Source organism: Giraffa tippelskirchi, chromosome 9 (assembly GCF_054371585.1).
Source record: "Giraffa tippelskirchi isolate mGirTip1 chromosome 9, T2T-mGirTip1v1.2.pri, whole genome shotgun sequence".
NCBI classification, from domain to species: domain Eukaryota; kingdom Metazoa; phylum Chordata; class Mammalia; order Artiodactyla; family Giraffidae; genus Giraffa; species Giraffa tippelskirchi.
Window position 1 is genome coordinate 157,219,931 of NC_137283.1, and position 21,168 is coordinate 157,241,098.

At 43.3% G+C, this 21,168-nt stretch overlaps 1 protein-coding gene and 1 pseudogene across 3 annotated transcripts in view; both read left to right on the forward strand.

Moving 5' to 3' along the window:
• Positions 1-1,695: 1,695 nt before the first annotated feature.
• The window catches only part of SNX9 (sorting nexin 9), an 85,740-nt gene continuing 66,267 nt past the window's right edge, over positions 1,696-21,168 (forward strand). The window contains exon 1 of one of the 2 annotated variants that reach the window (XM_081530134.1): positions 1,696-2,017. In XM_081530134.1, coding sequence (XP_081386260.1) covers positions 1,745-2,017 — 273 coding nt within the window. In that variant the 5' untranslated portion in view covers positions 1,696-1,744. Of the gene's footprint in view, positions 2,018-13,332; positions 13,640-21,168 lie in introns of those variants that run through there. The other variant, XM_081530136.1, reaches the window with a different exon arrangement.
• LOC145521491 (large ribosomal subunit protein eL21 pseudogene) lies at positions 11,486-12,008 on the forward strand (annotated as a pseudogene). The gene has a single exon (XR_014065418.1). The product of XR_014065418.1 is annotated as a large ribosomal subunit protein eL21 pseudogene (transcript).

Here is a 21,168-nt window from a genome sequence, read left to right on the forward strand (position 1 = left end):
AGTAGACCCGGCATAGACAAATAAATAAAAATAAATATTTAAAATGTAATTTCTTTTAAGATAAAGCAATACACATACATATTCAAAAATTCTGACAATAGCCTCTAGTGAATCTTCTCAGCAATTTCCCAGGTATATACAAACTATTTTCTTTTTTTTTTCTTTACACAAATGGATTGTACTATACATAATGTTCTTTTTACTTTTATTATTACCTCTTTTTTTTTGGCCAAGCTGCACATGGCATGTGGGGTCTTAGTTGCTTGTGTTAGTCTCTCAGTCGTGTCTGACTCTTTGAGACCCCATGGTCTGTAGCCCGCCAGGCTCCTCTGTCCATGAAATTCTCCAGGCAAGAATACTGGGGTGGTTGCCATTCCCTCCTTCATGGGATCTTCCTACCCAGGGATGGAACCCACTTCTCTTACCTCTCCTGCACTGGTAGGTGGGTTCTTTCTCCCTTGGGCCACCTGGGCTTCCCTGGCGGCTCAGCTGGTAAAGAATCTGCCAGCAATGCACGAGATGTGAATTCGATCCCTGGGTTGGGACGATCCCCCTGGAGGAGGAAATGGCACCCTACTCCAGTATGGACAGAGGAGCCTGGTGGGCTACAGTCCATGGAGCCCCAAAGAGTTGGACATGATCGAGAGACTAACAAATAACATGATAATAATAGCTGTAGCCCCCAGCTCAACAAACACAAAACTCAACAGAAAACGCTTTAGTACCATATCCATTTAAAACCTCATTGTAGAATGTAACCAGTTAAATTTCTGGAGATCAAACATATTTTCGAGAGGACAAAATTTGACGTTAACTCTACCCCTTTCCTCGCTTAAAGATGATTTCTGATAGTTGCCTCTTTTACGAGGCGCATATCCCCACGATTAAATAAAACGTACTGTAATAATATTTCCATCAAGAGATGTCTTTCAGTCACATCTTTCGTACTTGAGTGAAAATCTTGCTATTCAATTTAACTCATTCAGTTATTATTGATAACAAAGGCCACACATTCAATTCTGAAGAAAAATCTTTTGACAAGAAAAATGAAAAATTCTAAGACTTCTAAAATTTCCATTTCGGGAAACCTGTTGGGTCTCCAAACCTCTGAGGCCCGGAGGCGTTTTTTAAATTTATCGGGAGTCCAGCAGGAGATTAACGGGACGCCTCAGAGCGAAAGCCCTGAAAGCTCCGGGCCTGGGACCACAGCCTGCGGGCAACTCCAGGCGGGCGGCGGGTCTTCCTGAAGAGCCAGGCGGACCTGGAAGCCATTGCTCCGCTCCGTGCCGGCTGCGTTCTCCACACTCATTTCACTCAGCCCCGAGCACGACCAGCCCCACGGCCATGCCGACGCGGGTCAAAGATCCCGTCCGCGACTCGAGCCCGTCGTGGGGGACGCGCCCCGTTGTATCTCCACAGCGAAACACTTCAGTCGCGGTGGCCGCCTGAAGGGCCGCTCGGGACTCGGCTCCCCGGCAGGCGCTCCCTCATAAGCATGTCCCTCACTCCCGTCCACCGTCCCCACGGCGGGCGGCCAGGCGGGACGCGGTCGGTGGGGGGACCGTGATCCGGCCCGACCCCGGCCGCCGCTCGGGGGACACGGCCCCGAGCCCTGCGACAAAGGGCGCCAGCGGCGCGGCCCGAGGCGGAGGCTCCGGGCGGGGGCGGAAAGTGGGAGAGGAGGCCGAGCCGGCCGAGGGCACCGGGCGCGCTTCCGCCGGCCGCGCCGCGCACGCCGCGGTAGATGGGAGGCTCGGCCGGTGGGGGCGGGGGCCGCGCAGCCGGGGAGTTTCAGGAACTGGAGGAGCGGGGCGGCGGCTGGAGTCGCCCAGAGCCGAGACTCGGGGCCGGGGCGGAGCTGCCGCCGCCGCCGCCGCGCCGGGGCCCAGCCGTAGCCACCGCCGCCGCCCTCGCTTTCGTCCGGCCGCCTGGGGCCGATAGCCGCGGCGCGGGAGAGGAGCCGACCGTCCCGGGCCGAGGGCGTGGGGGGGGAGATCCGCCCGCCATGGCCACCAAGGTGAGGGGAGTGCGGACCAGGCCCCGGGCCGGCCGCTCGGCCCTGCGGCGGCGCGGGGGAGGGTCGCGGCCGGGGGGCGGCGCGGGCGGCGGCGCTGCCGGGGAGGCTGAGGGGTCGCTCCGGGGCCCACCCTGCCCGGGCCGGGGTCGGGGCAAGCGGGGCGGACGAGGGGCCGGGGCCGGGGCGCGCGGGGGCCCGGCTGGGGGGCGCGGGGCGGGACCCCGGCCGCTCACTGCGGCGTCTGCAAAGTTTGCGCCTGAGCGTGTGGGCCGCGGCCGGGCGGGAGGGAGGGAAAGTTCCCGCAGCTCCCCGGCGCCCGCCCCGAGGAGCCGCCCGCCCGCCGTGAGCCCCCGACTCGGTCCCGAGTGGAGTCCACTCTCCGCCACTCCACGCGTCCGGTCGCTGCCGCCGCCGCCGCCGCGGGAGCCGCGTTCCCTCCTCCCTCCGCAGAGGGTGGGACCCCCCTCCCAGCGCCGCGGGCCGCTTCGGGGGTCCGACCCGCGTCCTGCCGGACCGGGAATTTAAAATGCAGGCCGGAGAGTCAAGGCTCCTGAGGAGGGAGAAAAACGCCAGTGAAACGTCCCGCGCGCTTCCACTTCCCTCAATTTTCTTGTGTTTTTTTTTCTTTGTTTTGCTACCTTTTTGATTTGAATGTTATTTCCAGCATGAATAAAATACCAAGAGGGAAATGACTCTGCTTTCAATTACGTTGTTTGCTTAAAAAAAAAAAAAAAGGTCCAGGCCCGAATTACGTGGTGGAACTTTGACTCGCGCTTGGTTAATTGGCCAGCAGTGGTGGTTTGCTTATTTTACAGTATTGTCGGCGGAATTAGCGTTCACCCTTCGCTACCTGAGTCTGAAGGCGCCTTCTTCCTCCCCCAGCTCCCTGCGGCTGGAGCGTTTAGTTCTTGACGGCCACTGAAATGGGAAAGCTACGCTCCCCTCCAGGAGCCAGGGGTGGGGTTTGAGTTGACTTTTTGTTTGAGTTTGGAAATAGTTTTAGTAATGTCCCTTTTATTAACATCAGAATCCTCTACCGTGTTTATTTTTGAAACCTCTTGGGTTGGTGAAAGCCTTAGACTTGTTGCTGTTGGGATTTTGGTTTTGGTAGAGAGAGAAAACTTAGAAAACTGATAAATTTAAAACCCCTTTCGAAGATCATATTGATATTTCAGTCTGTGAAATTTTGTGTTATATATCTGTCTAGGTGCAGTGTTTATTTGATTTTTTTTGATGGAGATTCTTCTCCAGGGAACCTGTTGCCTGCTGTTACTGAAATAATTACTTTCTTATTAATATATTATTGGCTGAGCTCTATCTTCCCTGGTGGCTCAGCTGGTAAAGAATCCACCTGCAATGCGGGAGGCGTGGGTTCGATCCCTGGGTGGGGAAGATCCCTGGAGAAGGGAAAGGTTACCCACTCCAGTATTCTGGCTTGGAGAATTCCATGGACTATACAGTCCATGGAGTCGAAAAGAGTCGGACACGACTGAGCGATTTTCAATTCACTTCAGACTCTATCTTGGTTTTCTTAGATGTGATAGAACTTTGCTACCTTTTTAACATATATCATTTCGTGTTGATCTTTTTAGAAACAAAACTTTAGATCAAATATTTCTAAGGAAATTTGATTTTGAGGTTTGTTGCCAGACATTTAAATTGCCATTTTCATGTTTTATTTTGCGCTCATCTTACAACCTTAAAAGCTGTTTGTGGTAGATATCTATTCCTTTGATGGTCAGTGTTTTGATGTTTTGCACCCCGATCCACTGGCCCATGTTAGACTGTCCATTCGGTGGGATTCAGCTTAGCAGCTAGTGCTGGTGTATATAATGAAATTGTATTTGATACTTAAACCTGAACTTGCATGCTCCTGTATGCTCAGTTGTGACCTACTGTTTGCAACTCCAGGAGTGTAGCCCATCAGGCTCCTCTGTCCATGGAATTTTCCGGGCAAGAATACTGGAGTGGGTGTTTTTCCATAAAATTAGAAAGAATAGTTTTTGTACTAAACTTAAATTGTGTATGTCCTCACTAAGGGCAAGCCTTAAAGCATGGGTAAACACTTCCTACTTGATTGTCTTCTCCACTGAAGGCAGATAACAGTCATTCTGAGTCAGTTTCTTTCACCTTTCTAATCACTATTCCACATGGTACTTCTTTCCATGTTTACATTGTGACAAACCACTTCTGGTTTCAAAAAAAAGGAGAAGCACTTATACAGGAGTCTTCCTCAGTTTTCCTACTTCTTGGTGATTCTTACATCAAACCAAAGTTTCATTTTTTTTAATTGTTCCCAGAGAGTAAATTTGTCCTTGTTTTGTTTCCTGCTCCCTTCCATCCATACCATTACCAGCATCTGAGTAGTTTGAGGGTTTTCCTTTCCTTTCTTTAATTTTAATTGGTTAGATTAACTTTTTAGTAAGAGCAAATAAGAATATACTTTTTAGTAAGTAATACTGTCTGACTTCTCAAAAATTGTATCAAATGGCATTCAGGCTCCTGCTACAAGCATTAAGTGATGAGAAATAAACACAATATGTGGATATTTTAGTTAGTGTCAGAAAATGCCTTGAGTTGTCTTCAGATATAATTTTCTGATGTAATGCTCTTACATGTTTTTGTGAAGATAACAGTTGTCTTTGAACTATCATGCTTTTTAGAAAACGACACTGGTATATTCACAATAGAAAGAAATTATCTTTTAGAAGAAAAACTTGAATTGGCCAGTTCTTCACTGCCAAAGGAAATTAATCAGTAACTGCACACTTGAAAGAAATGATCTGTTCTTGTTTCTAATCATTACTCAGAATGCTAAATTCACCTTGAGTCCCCATCTTGTCGCATTTAATAAATACAACAAAAGGCTAATATGAATGTGTAGCCTGGACTTCTAGGAACTCCAGGTTATATTTTTACATAGTCATATGGTGGACTTAGGAATAAATTATTTAAGGGAAAGAAATTCTTTTTCTCTCTTTTTCTTCTGCTGGGATATAGCAAAAGACATGAAATAGTTAATGGAAGTTAGTCCATAGCTGTGTAATTTAGCTGTAATTTCCATGTCACAGTTAACCTTTGGAACTAATCTGAATCCTTTTGTGCTTATGTAGACACCTTTTATGTTGTTATATGTTTAGTCGCTAAGTTGTGTCCGACTCTTTGCGGCCCCGTAGACTGTAGCCTGCCAAACTCCTCTCTGTCCATGGAATTCTCCAGGCAAGAGTACTGGAGTGAGTTGCCATTTTCTTCGCCAGGGGAACTTCCTGACCCAGGGATCAAACTTGCCTCTCCTGCATTGGCAGTCGGATTCTTTACTGCTGACCTGCACTTTTAGGAGTAATTATTAGAACCAAATTTTAAGAATCCCTGTTTTCAGTTTTGTTTTTTTAATTTTTCTTTCCATCTCCAGTATCTGAAGTTGTGTATTTGTTATAGTGCTTGTTTGGTTGAATGGAGTGAGGGTGTAATATTGAAATTACCGGTATTGCTCAAGACTGTTACATGATATACATTAATGAGAAGAGTTAAAAAGCATACTTTGTAGTCTCTCCTAAGCAAAAACCTGTTTACTGTAGAAGTTTATTGAAGAAGAGAGTAGAAATAGCTTTCTAAAGAGTCTTAAAGATTTAGTTGTTTTTGATAGTTTTTTTTTTTTTAACAGTATGGAAAATGGTAACCATTCAGTTTTGCATGACGGTACTATATTTTAAAGTGTCTTCATAAATAGAGTATCTAGACAGTATTTGTATAGTCACAGAAAAATTCTATGACAGTAGGAACATCAACCAATTTCTTATTAAAGAAGGAACAGATGAGAAAGCATAAAAATTTTGCAGAATTTCTGCTGTATCCTGCTTTTATATTGACCATCCATCTGAAATTTTATTTACAGTTTTAGTTTGATTGCCCACCGAAACTTTGTACCTTTGCACATGCTGTTCCTCTTTTCTGGAATGCTGTTCTCTGGCCCTTTCACTTATGTGCCTTCTTTTACACGGTATATCTCAGCTGAAAGCATTACTACAGAAAGCTCTCTGATCACCCGACCCATTACCAGGGTCACCTCATTCATCCAGACGGGCGTTTTACGTGTGTTTCTCTGCCCACTGCTCCTTTGGGGTGCTGTCAGCCCCTGGAGGCTGGACTGTGTGTTTGCTCATCTGTGTATCTTTTGTATCAGGCACAGACCAGGCTCTTAGTAAACTGTTATTCCACAAATGAATGTTGAATCTTCTTGTCTCCATTCCTCCCTCTCCAATTTGAAAGAGCAAAAAGATTTTCCAGTGAGATAAGTAGCTATTAAAATGATTTATCTCCACCTGTAAGCTTTTCTCTTTTTAATTGTGCATTTTAGTAAAAAATTTTTAAAAGTATGCATGCACAGTGGAAAATACATATCTACAGCTTAGGTATTGGCCATGCCTTTTAAATGAAAGAAATCAGTTTTTACTAATTATTACATGAGAAATTTATTCTTATATTTTAAGGTAATTGAAACAAACTTCACAACTTTTGAGATTTTAAAAAGAGATATCTTTAACCTGTGAATTGTTAGAAATGTCTAGTTTCCAAAAGTACAAGGTTATTCTATTTATCATTTTGTTAATGATTTCAAACTTAATTTCATCATGATCAGGGAATTTGATTGATACTAATAACCACACTTGAAAATTTGTTGACGCTAACTTTATACTTAGGGTATAGTCGGGTTTTGGAAATGTTATACCTGTGCATGAAAAGAATATATATATTACCTAATCAATGTATATAAATGTATTTTATATATATATCCATACAAGCTTATTAACTATGCTGTTCCCATCTGTATCCTCACTAATTCTAGTTAATCTGTTGTATCCAATGTCTTTTGTCTTCTTGACAGAGATGTTAAAATGGTGGATTTAAAATTTTCTCTAAGGTTAGGATTAATATTATCTTCCAGATGAATTGAACCTTTTATTATTATGAAGTGACCCTTTTTATAATGCATTTTTTCTTAAAGATGATTTTGTCTGAAGTTAATGATTTCACTGGCTTTTGATAAATATTTTCCTGATACATAAAAGCCCGAAGCTGAATCTTAGCTTTTAATCTCCTTTGGCAATCTTTGTGGCTAGAGGGTTTTGTTTGCCTTATTTGTGTTTATTCTTTTGTTTGGATTTCTGGCTACCATACACAGATTGACTGAGGACTCTGCCCAGCCCCTCAACTTTTTAGAAGGTTTGTTCCTTACCTTCAGAAGGTTTGCTCCCGTACCTTGGAGATGTTGTGGGTTCAGTTCAGTTCAGTCGCTCAGTCGTGTCCGACTCTTTGCAACCCCATGGACTGCAGCACTCCAGGCTTCCCTGTCCATCACCAACTCCTGGAGTTTCCTCAAACTCATGTCCATCGAATTGGTGATGCCATCCAACCATCTCATCCCCTATCATCCCCTTCTCCTGCCACCTTCAGTCTTTCCCAGCATCAGGGTCTTTTCAAATGAGTCAGTTCTTCCCATCAGGTGGCCAGAGTATTGGAGTTTCAGCTTCAGCATCAGTCCTTCCAATGAATATTCAGGACTGATTTCCTTTAGGATTGACTGGTTTGATCTCCTTGCAGTGCAAGGGATTCTCAAGAGTCTTCTCCAACACCACAGTTCAAAAGCATCAATTCTTCGGCGCTCAGCTTTCTTTATAGTCCAACTCTCACATCCATACATGACCACTGGAAAAACCATAGCCTTGACTAGACGGACCTTTGTTGGCAAAGTAATGTCTCTGCTTTTAAATATGCTATCTAGGTTGGTCATAACCTTCCTTCCAAGGAGTAAGCATCTTTTAATTTCATGGCTGCAATCACCATCAACAGTGATTTTGGAGCCCCCCAAAATAAAGTCTGACACTGTTTCCACTGTTTCCCCATCTATTTCCCATGAAGTGATGGGACCAGATGCCATGATCTTAGTTTTCTGAATGTTAAGCTTTAAGCCAACTTTTTCACTCTCCTCCTTCACTTTCATCAAGAGGCTCTTTAATTCTTCTTCAGTTTCTGCCATAAGTGTGGTGTCATCTGCATATCTGAGGTTGTTGATATTTCTCCTGGCAACCTTGATTCCAGCTTGTGCTTCTTCCAGCCCAGCGTTTCTCATGATGTACTCTGCATATAAGTTAAATAAGCAGGGTGACAGTATACAGCCTTGACGTACTCCTTTCCCAATTTGGAACGAGTCTGTTGTTCTATGTCCAGTTCTAACTGTTGCTTCCTGACCTGCATACCGGTTTCTCAAGAGACAGATCAGATGGTCTGGTATTCCCATCTCTTTCAGAATTTTTCACAGTTTATTGTGATCCACACAGTCAAAGGCTTTGGCGTAGTCAATAAAGCAGAAATAGATGTTTTTCTGGAACTCTCTTGCTTTTTCGATGATCCGATCGGACCTTTGTTGGCAAAGTAATATCTCTGCTTTTTAATATGCTGTCTAGGTTGGTCATGACTTTTCTTCCAAGGAGCAAGTGTCTTTTAATTTCATGGCTGCAGTCACCATCTGCAGTGATTTTGGAGCCCCCCAAAAAAAGTCAGCCACTGTTTCCAGTTTCCCCATCTATTTGCCATGAGGTGATGGGACCGGATGCCATGATCTTTGTTTTCTGAATGTTGAGGTTTAAGCCAGCTTTTTCACTCCTCTTTCATTTTCATCAAGAGGCTCTTTAGTTCTTCTTCACTTTCTGCTATAAGCCAGAGATCAAATTGCCAACATCCGTTGGGTCATCAAAAAAGAGAGTTCTCCTGGCAAGTTCTACTGACCTTTTCCAGTCCTGTGGCCACTGCTGAGTTTTCCAAATTTGCTGGCCTATTGAGTGCAGCACTTTCACAGCATCATCTTTTAGGATTTGAAATAGCTCAACTGGAATTCCATCACTTCCACTAGCTTTGTTCACAGTGATGATTCCTAAGGCCCACTTGACTTCACATTCCAGGATGTCTGGCTCTAGGTGAGTGACCACGCCATCGTGATTATCTGGGTTGTGAAGATCTTTTTTGTGTAGTTTTTCTGTGTATTCTTGCCACCTCTTCTTAATATCTTCTGCTTCTCTTAGATCCATACCATTTCTGTCCTTTATTGTGCCCATCTTTGGATGAAATGTTCCCTACTGCTGCTGCTGCTAAGTCGCGTTAGTTGTGTCCGACTTTGTGCGACTCCATAAATGGCAGTCCACCAGGCTCCCCTGTCCCTGGGATTCTCCAGGCTAGAATACTGGAGTGGGTTGCCATTTCCTTCTCCAGTGCATGAAAGTGAAAAATGAAGTCGCTCAGTCGTGTCCGACTCTTTGCAACCCCATGGACTGCAGTACGCCACGCCTCCCTATCACCAACTCCTGGAATTTACTCAAACTCATGTCCATCGCGTGATGCCATCCAACCATCTCATCCTCTGTCATCCCCTTCTCCACCTGCCTTCAATCTTTCCCAGCATCAGGGGCTTTTCCAGTGAGTCGGTTCTTTGCATCAGGTGGCCAAAGTACTGGAGTTTCAGCTTCAGCATCAGTCCTTCCAATGAATATTCAGGACTGATTTCCTTTAGGATGGACTGGTTGGATCTCCTTGCAGTCCAAGGAACTCTTAAGAGTCTTCCCCAATACCACAGTTCAAAAGCATCAATTCTTAATTCTGATACCTGAGGTCTAATTCAGTGATTTTCTTGTGAGTGTTGTGATTTTATTTTCTTCTGTGAGTTGCTCCTTTTCTGTGGAACTTCACCTAAGGGTTTTGATACCTAGATTGAAGTTTTAGTCTTCTATAGAGAATTTGCCTTTGCTTATGCCAGTCTCTCGGGATGCTGCGTCCTGGAGGTCACAGTAACTTTCTGGCTTTGTGTTTTTCCACCTCTACTCTATAGCATAAATATAGATCTCAGATCTCAGGGGAATTCTCCCTTATTCCCCTGCTCTAGGTCAAAGATAAGACATGTTTCCTTGCTGTTTCCTTTTGTACAACAGGTTCTTTTTCCCTTTTGTTGAGGTCCTTTTGGGGTCCCAGCTTCAAGTTTAGTACAGGAGCCTTTATCTCTCACTTCCTGCCGCCCCCAGGACAGTCTGTAGTGCCAGCCTGCATGTTAAGTTGATTCAGTCGTGTCTGACTCTTTGTGACCCCATGGACTGTAGCCCACCATGCTCCTCTGTCCATGGGATTCTCCAGGCAAGAATCCTGGAGTGGGTTGCCATGCCCTCCTCCACAGGATCTTCCCGACCCAGGAATTGAACCCTTGATTCTTACTTCTCCTGCACTGGCAGGCGGATTCTTTACCACTAGTGCCAGACCCAAACTCTGGCTCCCCAGGGCTTGGAGGAGACTCCTGGGACGGAACCCTGTCTCAACATGTTTTCCTCCCAGAGTTTCTGCTCTCACTTCCTCTGACCTCTCTAGAGCCTTTCCTTTTGTGCTGACTCAGCATTGTGTTTTAGAAGGTATTTATTTGTGTGTTGGAGGGAGTGTGTGTGTGTGTCTTTTGCTTTTAATATTTTATTCAGCACTTCAGCGCTTCAGTCTGGTGACATTTCAGGGAATCAGCCTGCCCTGCGTGCCAGAACAAAATCCAGGTCAGAACATCTTTATAACAGGTTGTAAAGTGAAGGAATGGGATATCTGCACACAAAGTGTTAATCTGTTCTATGGAGGGAGAATGGTGGAAAAGCAGAGTTGTTAAGCGTTTTACTCGAAACCAAACCTTAAACCATCAAAGTAACAGACAGTGCGTTTCACTTCCCAATTGGTATTTTCTTTTTTTTTCCTCCCCTTCTGATTATCAAAAACACATGATAGATTTAGCCCATCTTGTTCATTTTTAGATGTTGTAAATACAGTGCTTGAGGATGTTATTCAGTATGACTCAGATTTTCTAAGCTATTTTTAGTATCTGAAAACTGAGTCATAATGTAAGTAGTGTTACCTGCAGAGAGGCAGGATTCAAAAGTCACCTGTTTATGTCAGGTGGGACATTTAAATCAAGGGGACACAGAACTTTAGACAGTAATTAATGAAGCAAAAAATGCTCTTTGTTCTGGGAATGGTCATCATTCACTGACTGCTTCCTCTCAGGGTAGAGTGAGCTCCTCGCCAGGTCCTGGGCTCCACCTAGGGCCTCAGGCTGGAAGGCCTGGCCTTGCCTGGAAGCAATATTATCTGCACATTGGGCTCCTGCTGCAGCTTCTCAAGCCAGCAAGGCTTGCTTCCCAGGTGGCGCTAATGGTAAAGAACCCACCTGTCAATGCAGCAGACAAAAGAGACACGAGTTCCATCCTTGGGAAGATCCCCTGGAGTCGGAAATGGCAACCCACTCTAGTATTCTTGTCTGGAAAATTCCATGGACAGAGGAACCTGGCGGGCCACGGTCCATGGGATTGCAAAGAGTCCGCCACAACTGAGCCCTTAAGAACTCACCCTTACTTTTTTTCGGCCGGAACCACCATCTTCCAGTAACCCGCCAAAATGACCAACACAAAGGGAAAGGGGAGGGGCACCCGCTACATGTTCTCTAGGCCTTTTAGAAACATGGAGTTGTTCCTTTGGCCACATACATGCGAATCTACAAGAAGGGTGATATTGTAGATATCAAGGGAATGGGTACTGTTCAAAAAGGAATGCCCCACAAATGTTACCATGGCAAAACTGGGAGAGTCTACAATGTTACCCAGCATGCTGTTGGCGTCATTGTAAATAAGTTAAGGGCAAGATTCTTGCTGAGAGAATTGATGTGCGTATGGAGCATATTAAGCACTCCAAGAGCCGAGATAGCTTCCTGAAACGTGTAAAGGAAAATGATCAGAAAAAGAAGGAAGCCAGAGAGAAAGGGACTTGGGTTCAGCTGAAGCGCCAGCCTGCTCCACTCAGAGAAGCACACTTCGTGAGAACCAATGGAAAGGAACCTGAACTGTTGGAGCCCTTTGCCTATGAATTCATGGCCTGATGGGTGTAAAAATAAAGACCTGGACTGTAAAAAAAAAAAAAAAAAGAACTCACCCTTAAGAACTTCTTTTTCATCTTGTTTGTATTCTCAAGATTTTGAGTAATGAATATTTATTGTTTTTGTAATAAGGAAGAAAACAAGTTAATTTTTTTAAACTTAAGAACTTATTGTCATTAACCAGAACCTCTGAAGCAGACTCCCAAATTTATCCACCTTCTGTTAATTTGTTTTCAATTATGCTAAGATAAAAAAAGTTTTTCAATTAACGCTTATACATAGTAAGTGGCACTTCAGTAGGAAAATGCTAATACATTCAGTATTACAAATAGAAACTTAAAATTTATTTTCTTCCTTAAGCACCATATTTTCTTCTTCCAAAGGAGAAAAAGTACGTTTTTAAGCTTTTAAAAATGGCTAAAAACTTACTGACTAACCAGCGCTGAACCTGAAGTTCTTGAAAATTGCCCTTCTTGTTTTACCTGCCTCTCTGAACTCTTTCCCTCAGGAGCTCAAAGGACTCCTTTGTGAGTCAGCAGCAGTTGCTTCACTCCCCACCTTCGTAAGATTTTAGAGTGAAGAGTTGAATTTAAAATTTTAGTCTTTTTGTTGATACGTCAGGCTTCCTTTTTCCTTTGTCTCATGATTGCCATTTGTACGCAGTCACTAAGTCATGTCCGATTCTTTGCGACCCCATGGACTGTAGCCTGCCAGGCTCCTCTGTCTGTGGGATTTTCCAGGCAAGAATACTGGAGTGGGTTGCCATTTCCTCCTGCAACAATTAAGTAAAGTATATTCAGTTTCTTAAAACCAGAAAACCTAGGAAACCAATAGACTTTAGACTATGAAATCTGTAGTTATATAAGATTGATCCATCTTAATCACTTAAAGCCATGATGATAGCAAAAAATAATGGAGATTGTTTTTGAAAATTCTGATATTAAAGCTACCTCTGGTTCTAATCTTTACTACGGTAACTATAGTATTTAAAAACCCATTCCCCTTTTTGAAAAAACATCCCATACTCTTATAGTTTATATTACAAAAGTGATAGATGATTGTTCTCTAAAATGCGAGTATTAATTGTTTTCCCCAAAACTCCCTTCTTCTCTGACTCAGTAGGAATCTCTGCTGTAAAGAAGATGATGGCAATGGTAATAAACTTCCATCTAAGAAAGAAGTTGGACTCTCACTAAAGTGCATACGTATTTTATGAGTGGTGATCATGTTTAGGCATTAATGGTAGAGCTGTGGTATTTGAACTGCATCACAGCCCCCCACCTGTAATGTGAAAGTGAAAGTATTAGTCATTCAGTTGTGTCTGACTCTTTGTGACCCCATGGACAGTAGCCTGCCAGGCTCCTCTGTCCGTGGGATTTCCCAGGCCAGAATACTGGAGTGGGTTGTCCTTTCCTTCTCCAGGGGATCTTCCCGACCCAGGGATTGAACCTGGGTCTCCTGCATCGCAGGCAGTTTCTTTACCATCCGAGCCACATAGTTCAACAAATGTCCCCCACCTGGAGAGCTCCTTAAATCGAAAATTGCTGTTTGATTTCTGAGTTCCTGGTTCAGGAGGTGGGACCAGAACATGCATTTCTACCAGTTCCAAGGTGATGCTGCTGCTTCTGGTCTGGGGACCACACTTAGAGAAGCAATGTTGCATAAGATTGAAAAAGCAAGTAAGAACCCGGGTTCTGTCCTAGGTTCATCTCTAGAACTGTGGACTGTAAAGTAGGTGGGCTCTGGTACACTGTGCAGTAAGTATTTGTTTCTTGCTTAAAGGATTCTAATCTGATGAGTTCAAGCGATGCTGAAAATTTTTAAATTGGTATTCTCAAAAACTGTTATGCTTCTCATCAACTTGTGGTTTTCAGTAACTTTTCAGCGTTGTATTGATTGGTTATTTGTGTTATATGCAAAATGTCTTCATCTGTTAGAGGCTCTGATTATTATAGTGATAAAGTGACTGTGACTGGTTGTTACTTGTTGCTTTTTGGTTAGCCAGAAAACATGCCAGACGGTTTTGAATATTATTATAGTTCAAAGAAATCAGTCCAGATTTATTTGCTTTATTTTGTAATTGAGATTGTATTTGTGTAAATTCAGTTTTTTTATCTTGTGTCGTGTGCACCTATACTTAATTTTGATGAATTTAAATTTCACCGATTAAACTTTCCTGTTTGCCCATGTCAATGCCTCATAGAAGTAAAATGACAGATGTTTTTAAAGTCAGAGAAAACAAAGAATATTGTCCCTAACTAGAAAAACCTACGTTTGATAATTAAGTTGGTCTAGGACTCATACGCGTGAATGCATGAGTTTGCTTCAGAAAGTAGCCTGCATTCATGCAACTTGCCTGTGTACTGTCAACAGGAATTCATGTATGCATATGAACAGTGCAGAAAAATGCTGTGAAATCCTTGTATTTCCAGATAATGTGAAATGGCATTTATAACATTCAGTCTTCTTGCTGATCCATAAACAGCATACACTATTAGTTATGGAAGGAATACATTTGATTTTCATATTCTGTGGTTAACATTAGAATATTATTGTACATAAATATCAAGGGGTATCTCTGGGATGTATTAAGTATGCTGCTGCTAAGCTGCTGCTAAGTCGCTTCAGTCGTGTCCAACTCTGTGCGACTCCATAGACGGCAGCCCACCAGGCTCCCCCGTCCCTGGGATTTTCCAGGCAAGAATACTGGAGTGGGTTGCCATTTCCTTCTCCAGTGCATGAAAGGGAAAAGTGAAAGTGAAGTCGCTCAGTCATGTCCGACTCTTAGCGACCCCATGGGCTGCAGCCTACCAGGCTCCTCCGTCCATGGGATTTTCCAGGCAAGAGTACTGGAGTGGGGTGCCATTGCCTTCTCCGGAAGTATGCTACCAGACATCAAAAGCATGTTATTTCCTTCAACAGTCTTTCTCCAGAACTTATAAATTCTTTAAGTGAACAGTGCATCCATTTTTCGACTCTCAAAGAATTTATAATCCAGTGGGGAAAGCAGATACTTGAATCTCTTCAATTCAGAGTTCTCGTTGTTGTGGTAGAAGTGCATGCAGTGCCCAGTGATGGCATAGAATCTAGGGTTGGAAGTGAGACCTTCCCTCTGTTGCTGCATTTACTGTCATTGGAAATGTAAAACTCGAGTTTATGTCAGTAAAGAGGCTACAGTTTGAAAAAGTTTATGAGGAAATAAAAACTAGTGGATTACTCCGACATACGTCAGTCGTAATGCAGATCATTTCTCTGCTTGAGATGAGGGCATAGTGTTAAATAAGTGAGGACATGTTTAGTTTGAGGTCCTTTAAACAGTTCCTTATTAGAGCGACTGCTCTTGCGGGACAGAGAGTACTTTTCAAAGAAGGCCTGCATTTCCAACATGCCTGGTTGTGACCTCAGTTTTTATCTGGGACTAGACCATAAGCCACTTTTGCGGTCCAGTGGACAACATGTGCCCTGCAGATAATCTGTTTCTGTGACTCGACTGCTTCCAAATCCCTAATGGCCTTGGACACAGCATCTCCCAACGGTTAAAACAGATCTGCTCCTTTTGATTTCCACTCTAGCAGATCAGTTAAAATACTTGGAGTGTTCATGTGCCTGCTTTGCAACACCTAGATTTTATTCTAGATTAGAGATTCCCAGCTGGTGAGTTTTCAGGAAAGTGAAGAAAGTGTTAGTCCCTCAGCTGTGTCCGACTCTTTGCGACCCCATGAACTGTAGCCCTCCAGGCTCATATATCCATAGGATTCTTCAGGCAGGAATACTGGAGTGGGTTGCCATTCCCTTTTCCAGGGGATCTTCCCAGACCAGGGATTGAACCCAGGTCTCCTGCATTGCAGGCAGATTCTTTACCATCTGAGCCACCAGGGAAGCCCATATGTATGTATGTATACATGTAATGAATTGATCTTGAGGTTGTTGGCATTTCTCTATGATTGAAGTTAGCTATTACATAAAAAGGTAATTGCTAACAGCTTATTGCCGTTTGATTTCCCTTGAATCTTATCTTTAGAAGAGACATTGTGTCATGTCTCCTATTAGAGATGCAATGAATGAAAAGGGAGTTCTATATGATAATGAAATTTATGTATTTCACTGTAGTACTGGTGGAACAGCAGAAAGTTTGGGAGGCTGGGTTCAAATCCCAATCAAATCCACCTGTATTACTTTGGAAAGTTCCTTAATGCTTCCTTTTCCTCATCTGTAACATACAAGTAATAACAGGAACTCGGGTGTCAGTTCCATTGCACAATCCAGGTAGGGGAAAAAAACAGAACTTCACTTCTCTGTAATAATTTACAACCATTTATGTCCTCATCCTACTGGGAGATTCAGCTGTAATGTAATCTGTAGCTCACATTCTTCTCTTGCCCAGGGTTAGGTGTAATTTGAAGACGGGGATCTTCCAGTATTCTTGGGCTTCCCTGGTGGCTGAGTCAGTGAATAGTCTGCCTGCAAGGCAGGAGACCTGTGTTTAATCCCTGGGTCGGGAAGATCTCCTGGAGAAGGGAAATGGCAACCCACTTCAGTATTCTTGCCTGGAGAATTCCATGGACAGAGGAGCCTGGTGATTCTTTTTGCCATTGCTTTGGTGTGCCTTGTTATTTCTAGTCAATTACCTTGCATACATGAAAATAAGATAAAAACAAGGCAGAATGTTAGAGGCTTAGAGAACAAAAGTGTGAATGAGATTATAAAGCACATTGGCCTTGATGGGAAGTCTGTTATAAAACCACTGCATGTATTTAGCCGGAGAAGGCAATGGCACCCCACTCCCGTACTCTTGCCTGGAAAATCCCATGGACGGAGGAGCCTGGTAAGCTACAGTCCATGGGGTCGCTAGGAGTCGGACACGACTGAGCGACTTCACTTTCCCTTTTCCCTTTCATGTACTGGAGAAGGAAATGGCAACCCACTCCAGTATTCCTGCCTGGAGAATCCCAGGGACGGTGGAGCCTGGTGGGCTGCCGTCTATGGGGTCGCACAGAGTCGGACACGACTGAAGCGAGTTAGCAGCAGCAGCATGTATTTAGCAGATCTGTTTGCTAAGTTCACAGATTATACATCTCATTGGATCCTCATGTGGTAGATCATTGGGTTATTTTATTACCTTCAGTAAATCGTTGAGCACCAGCCATGGGCCAGAAATGGTTGGAGCATTAGGAATACAACATTAGAGAGAATAATTTTAAGTCCCTGCACTCAGACCAAAAAAAATCCCCACTCTCCTGGGCCTTGCATGCTAATGGAGGAGATGACAAAAAAAAAAAAAAAAAAAATCAGAAAAATTCAACTGGGAGAAGAGAACTTGCTGAGAGGTGTGAGCATGTGCATGTGTGTGCACACAGAGCGGGGTGGGGTGGCCACGGAAGCCTCTGGGAAGGTGACCCTCAAGTCCAGATCCCAGGGAAGGCTTGAAATTTCCATCTCTAAAGGAAAATGCATTACCCTTAAGGAGAGTGTACCCGGAGGTCCAGGAGGTTACGTGGCCAGCTGAGCCATGGGCATGGCCCGGACCCTGAGTGAGTGTGGTGAGGTCTATGAGTGAGTGTGGGTGATGAGAGGTGAAACCACAGGAGGGTTTTCAACACACCAGGAACAGTTAGCTGACTTTTCTCTTTTCGTCTCTCTCCCTCCCTCAATTTCTCTCTCTTTTCTTTCCTTCTCTCTTTCAGTTGAGCTTGTCTTTATTAGGGCTTCCCATGTGGCTCAGTGGTAAAGAACCTGCCTGCCAATGTAGGAGATGCAGGTTTGATCCCTGAGTCAGGAAGATCCCTTGGAGGAGGAAATGGCAACCCACTTGAGTTTTCTTGCCTGGAAAATCCCAGGGACAGAGGAGCCTGACGGGCTGCAGTCCATGGGGTCACCAAGAGTCGGACATGACAGAGCATGCATGCCGCGTGCCTTTATTAAGCCCAAAGCATACTTCAGGGAGTTAATGCCTTGTTCACTTTTATATTGGACTTAGGTCTTACTTGATCCCCTCTCTAAACTGTATTGATTTTATCTAATTAAAGTCGTACTAGGAAAATCTTGTTCTCCACTTAAGCCAATCAGTGCACAGGAGGATCCGTGGATTATCCTTTTATATATGTATGTGGAATATCCCAGTCCAATCACTTGAAAATAATTTTAAAATAAAATTTAAAGCATCTCTGACATACTGAATTTTCTGTTCTGCCTTTTCTCCTGGATATGCTGAAAGTAAATGCATACCCTTCTCAGACCATTTGCCCCTTTGGGCTATAAAACAGTGGGTTTGGCTGTCACCATCCTGTTGACTTGACCGGTGTTCACCCAGAGAGTAAGTAAAATAGCTCCAGACTGGCCGATTTTAAGCAGATGTAGAAATATTTATAACCAATTACAGCCGACTTCATTCCTTTTCTAATTGGAATCACTGCTTGCTAAAGCAGTTTCTTATGTAAACTTCCTGAAGCCTCAGCAGTTTTGAGAACAGTAGTGTAAGAAACCAGCTGGTACGCTGAGAATTGGGTCAGAATGTTCTCCTGGGCTTAGATGAAACAGCCTCAGCCTGGCCTAGGAGTTTGAGATTCAGTAAATCTTTATTCTTTTTCTGGTTCCATTATGTGTTGTTGTTTTTTGTGATTTTTTTTTTTTCTTTCTGGTGTGCAATATATTAATGAAATTTCATATTATTTGGGCTTAAAAACTCCACATCTGAGAGTTTTTAAGATATTATGTAAATAGTTGGGTATAATTCTTTATTTTTAAATTTTTATTTATGAAAATTCCAAACATAGGCAAAAGAAGAATAGTACAGTAAACCCCCTATGTATGCATTGGCAGACACAGCAATTACCAGCTCCTGGCCAATTTTGTTTCCTTTAACCTTCCTCTCCCATTTTCCCTTTCCTTGATTATTTTTTAATTGGAGAATAATTGCCTCCCTGATTATTTTGAAGCAAATTCCAGACATATTGTCTCATGATAAATATTTCAGTGTATACCTCCAAAATAAGATTTTAAAAACATATAACAATTCCTAGTATCCTATTTAAAAATTCAGAATAAATCTTTAACATCTTGAGATATCTAGTCTGATGGTGTACGGTATAAACACATTCATAAATTGTCTGCTGGTAAGCATTAAGGTGAGGACAGTGCCATCTAGTTTAGCTAGACGCTTAGGTGATGATATTTAAAGCTATTACTGATTGGCATTTGTGTGAATCTGCCAGTGTTAATTTAAAATGGATTTTGCCATGGGTAGTGTGACTACCCCTAACTCAAAGGTTTTAGGATAGGTATGTTGCTTTCCTCTTGTCAGCTCCACACGTCACAAAATCCTCAGCAGACGGGCCCTCCTGCAGCCTGTGTGTCTGCTGTGGGTGGTGCAGGCCCCAGGAGGCTGCCCAGGACTAGAGCTGAGAACAGTGGGGTTACACACGCATTTATCAGGGGTGAGAAGGGCAGGCCTGGCCTTCAGCCTTCAGATGGTACCTGTAGTTGATTAAAAAGTGGATGAAAATGAAGATTGAAAAGGAAATACTGTTTATTGTAACTTAAAATATTTAAATATCCATTTATTTACCAGTTCTTTGATAGAAAGCCAGGGTCTTTTCTTGGGAGTATGTGCCTCTGATTATGGTTCCAAGTGATCCATCTTGTATAAGTGGTCCATCTTCTTTTAAAGAACTAAAAGTTCCAAAGCAATTTCAGGGTATTGTGAATTCAAAATTTTTAGATTTTTTAAAATTGTTACTTCCCATTTAACTGCTGTTTCTGATGTGCTTGCTTTGACAGAAAGCTTTCTAACAACTTTTTTTTTTTTAATCAAGGCTCCTCCTTCAACTTTGTTTTCTTAGAAATACTCTTTTTTTCTTGTTTCATTAGCTTATGTAATAATTCAATTGCTTATCTACAAGTACAACTTCAGCTGGTGGGGTCAGAAGGGCCCCTGTATATTAGGGAGTAGCCTCTCAGGGCAAGAGTTCATTCAGCATGCCCTGTGTTTTATGCTTCCCACGTGGCGCTAGTGGTAAAGAACCCACCTATCAATGCAGAGGATGTGAGAGATGTGGGTTTGATCCCTGGGTCAGGAAGATCCCCTGGAGGAGGGCATGGCAACCCACTCCAGTATTCTTGCCTGGAGAATCCCATGGACAGAGGAAGCTGGTGGGGTCTCCATGGGGTCACAGAGTAAGACACGACTGAAGGGACTTAGCATGCACACACGTCCTGTGTTTTATACAGAGCACAGAGCACATCAGTAAACCTGGCAGATTGATCCTGTGGAACACAGGCTGCATAGTACTCTTATAATAAGTCAGATTGTTAAGATTTGTGGCTGGTTACCTGGGATTGCTTAGGTTAGACTATGGATCTCATGGACCCGTCAAACTTTGAGGAGAATTGATGGTAGTAATAAGTTCAGTATTTTTTCAATACTAATTTAACTTGATCAGCTGCCTTTAGTAAATCAGTATCCTAGTGCCATATCAGGATTTAAACAATTATCAGAAGTGCTTTTCAGTATCGTTTTCAAAGAAAATGGATTTTAGACAATTATCTAATGAATAACAAAAGTGTAGTTTACTTAAGTAATGTACCATTTTCTGTTTTACCAAGAAAATGGTATCGTAACTCTTTAAATTTAGAGGATCTTACAAGTATGGGGAACTCAGTAATTACAGTTTCTGTGTTAGTCTTTCCTTCTACTCTAGAAGTAGGGAAGACTTAATCCTTTGAAAAAAAATATTCTGCTGATGGTGATGGGACATGATCTTTCTTGGCATTTCAGTTTTGCCGGTGTTCAGTGCTTATAATAATTTGCAATTGAGGTAATTAGGTTTACCATAGAGGATATAAAAGAAGTAAAGACATACAGCTTCTGTTCTTGAGGCCCTCGTGCCTTCATGGATCACAGCCTCATCGAGGTGAAGGGGCTTGCGTAACTCAGTGAATCTATGAGCCATGCCATGCAGGGCCACCCAAGATGGACAGGTCATAGAGAAGAGTTCAGACAAAACGTGGTCCACTGGAGGAGGAAATGGCAAACCACTCCAGTACTCTTGCCACGAGAACCTCATGAACAATATACAAGACCATACTCCATGGGGAAATGAAAGATACTGGCCAGATTACAAAGGCTCAGCATCCTCTCTGATTCTGCTGTAACCATCGGTCTTTCCCACTAGCCTTTGAGGGCAGCAGCTTGTTTTCATAGCCTCTCGGA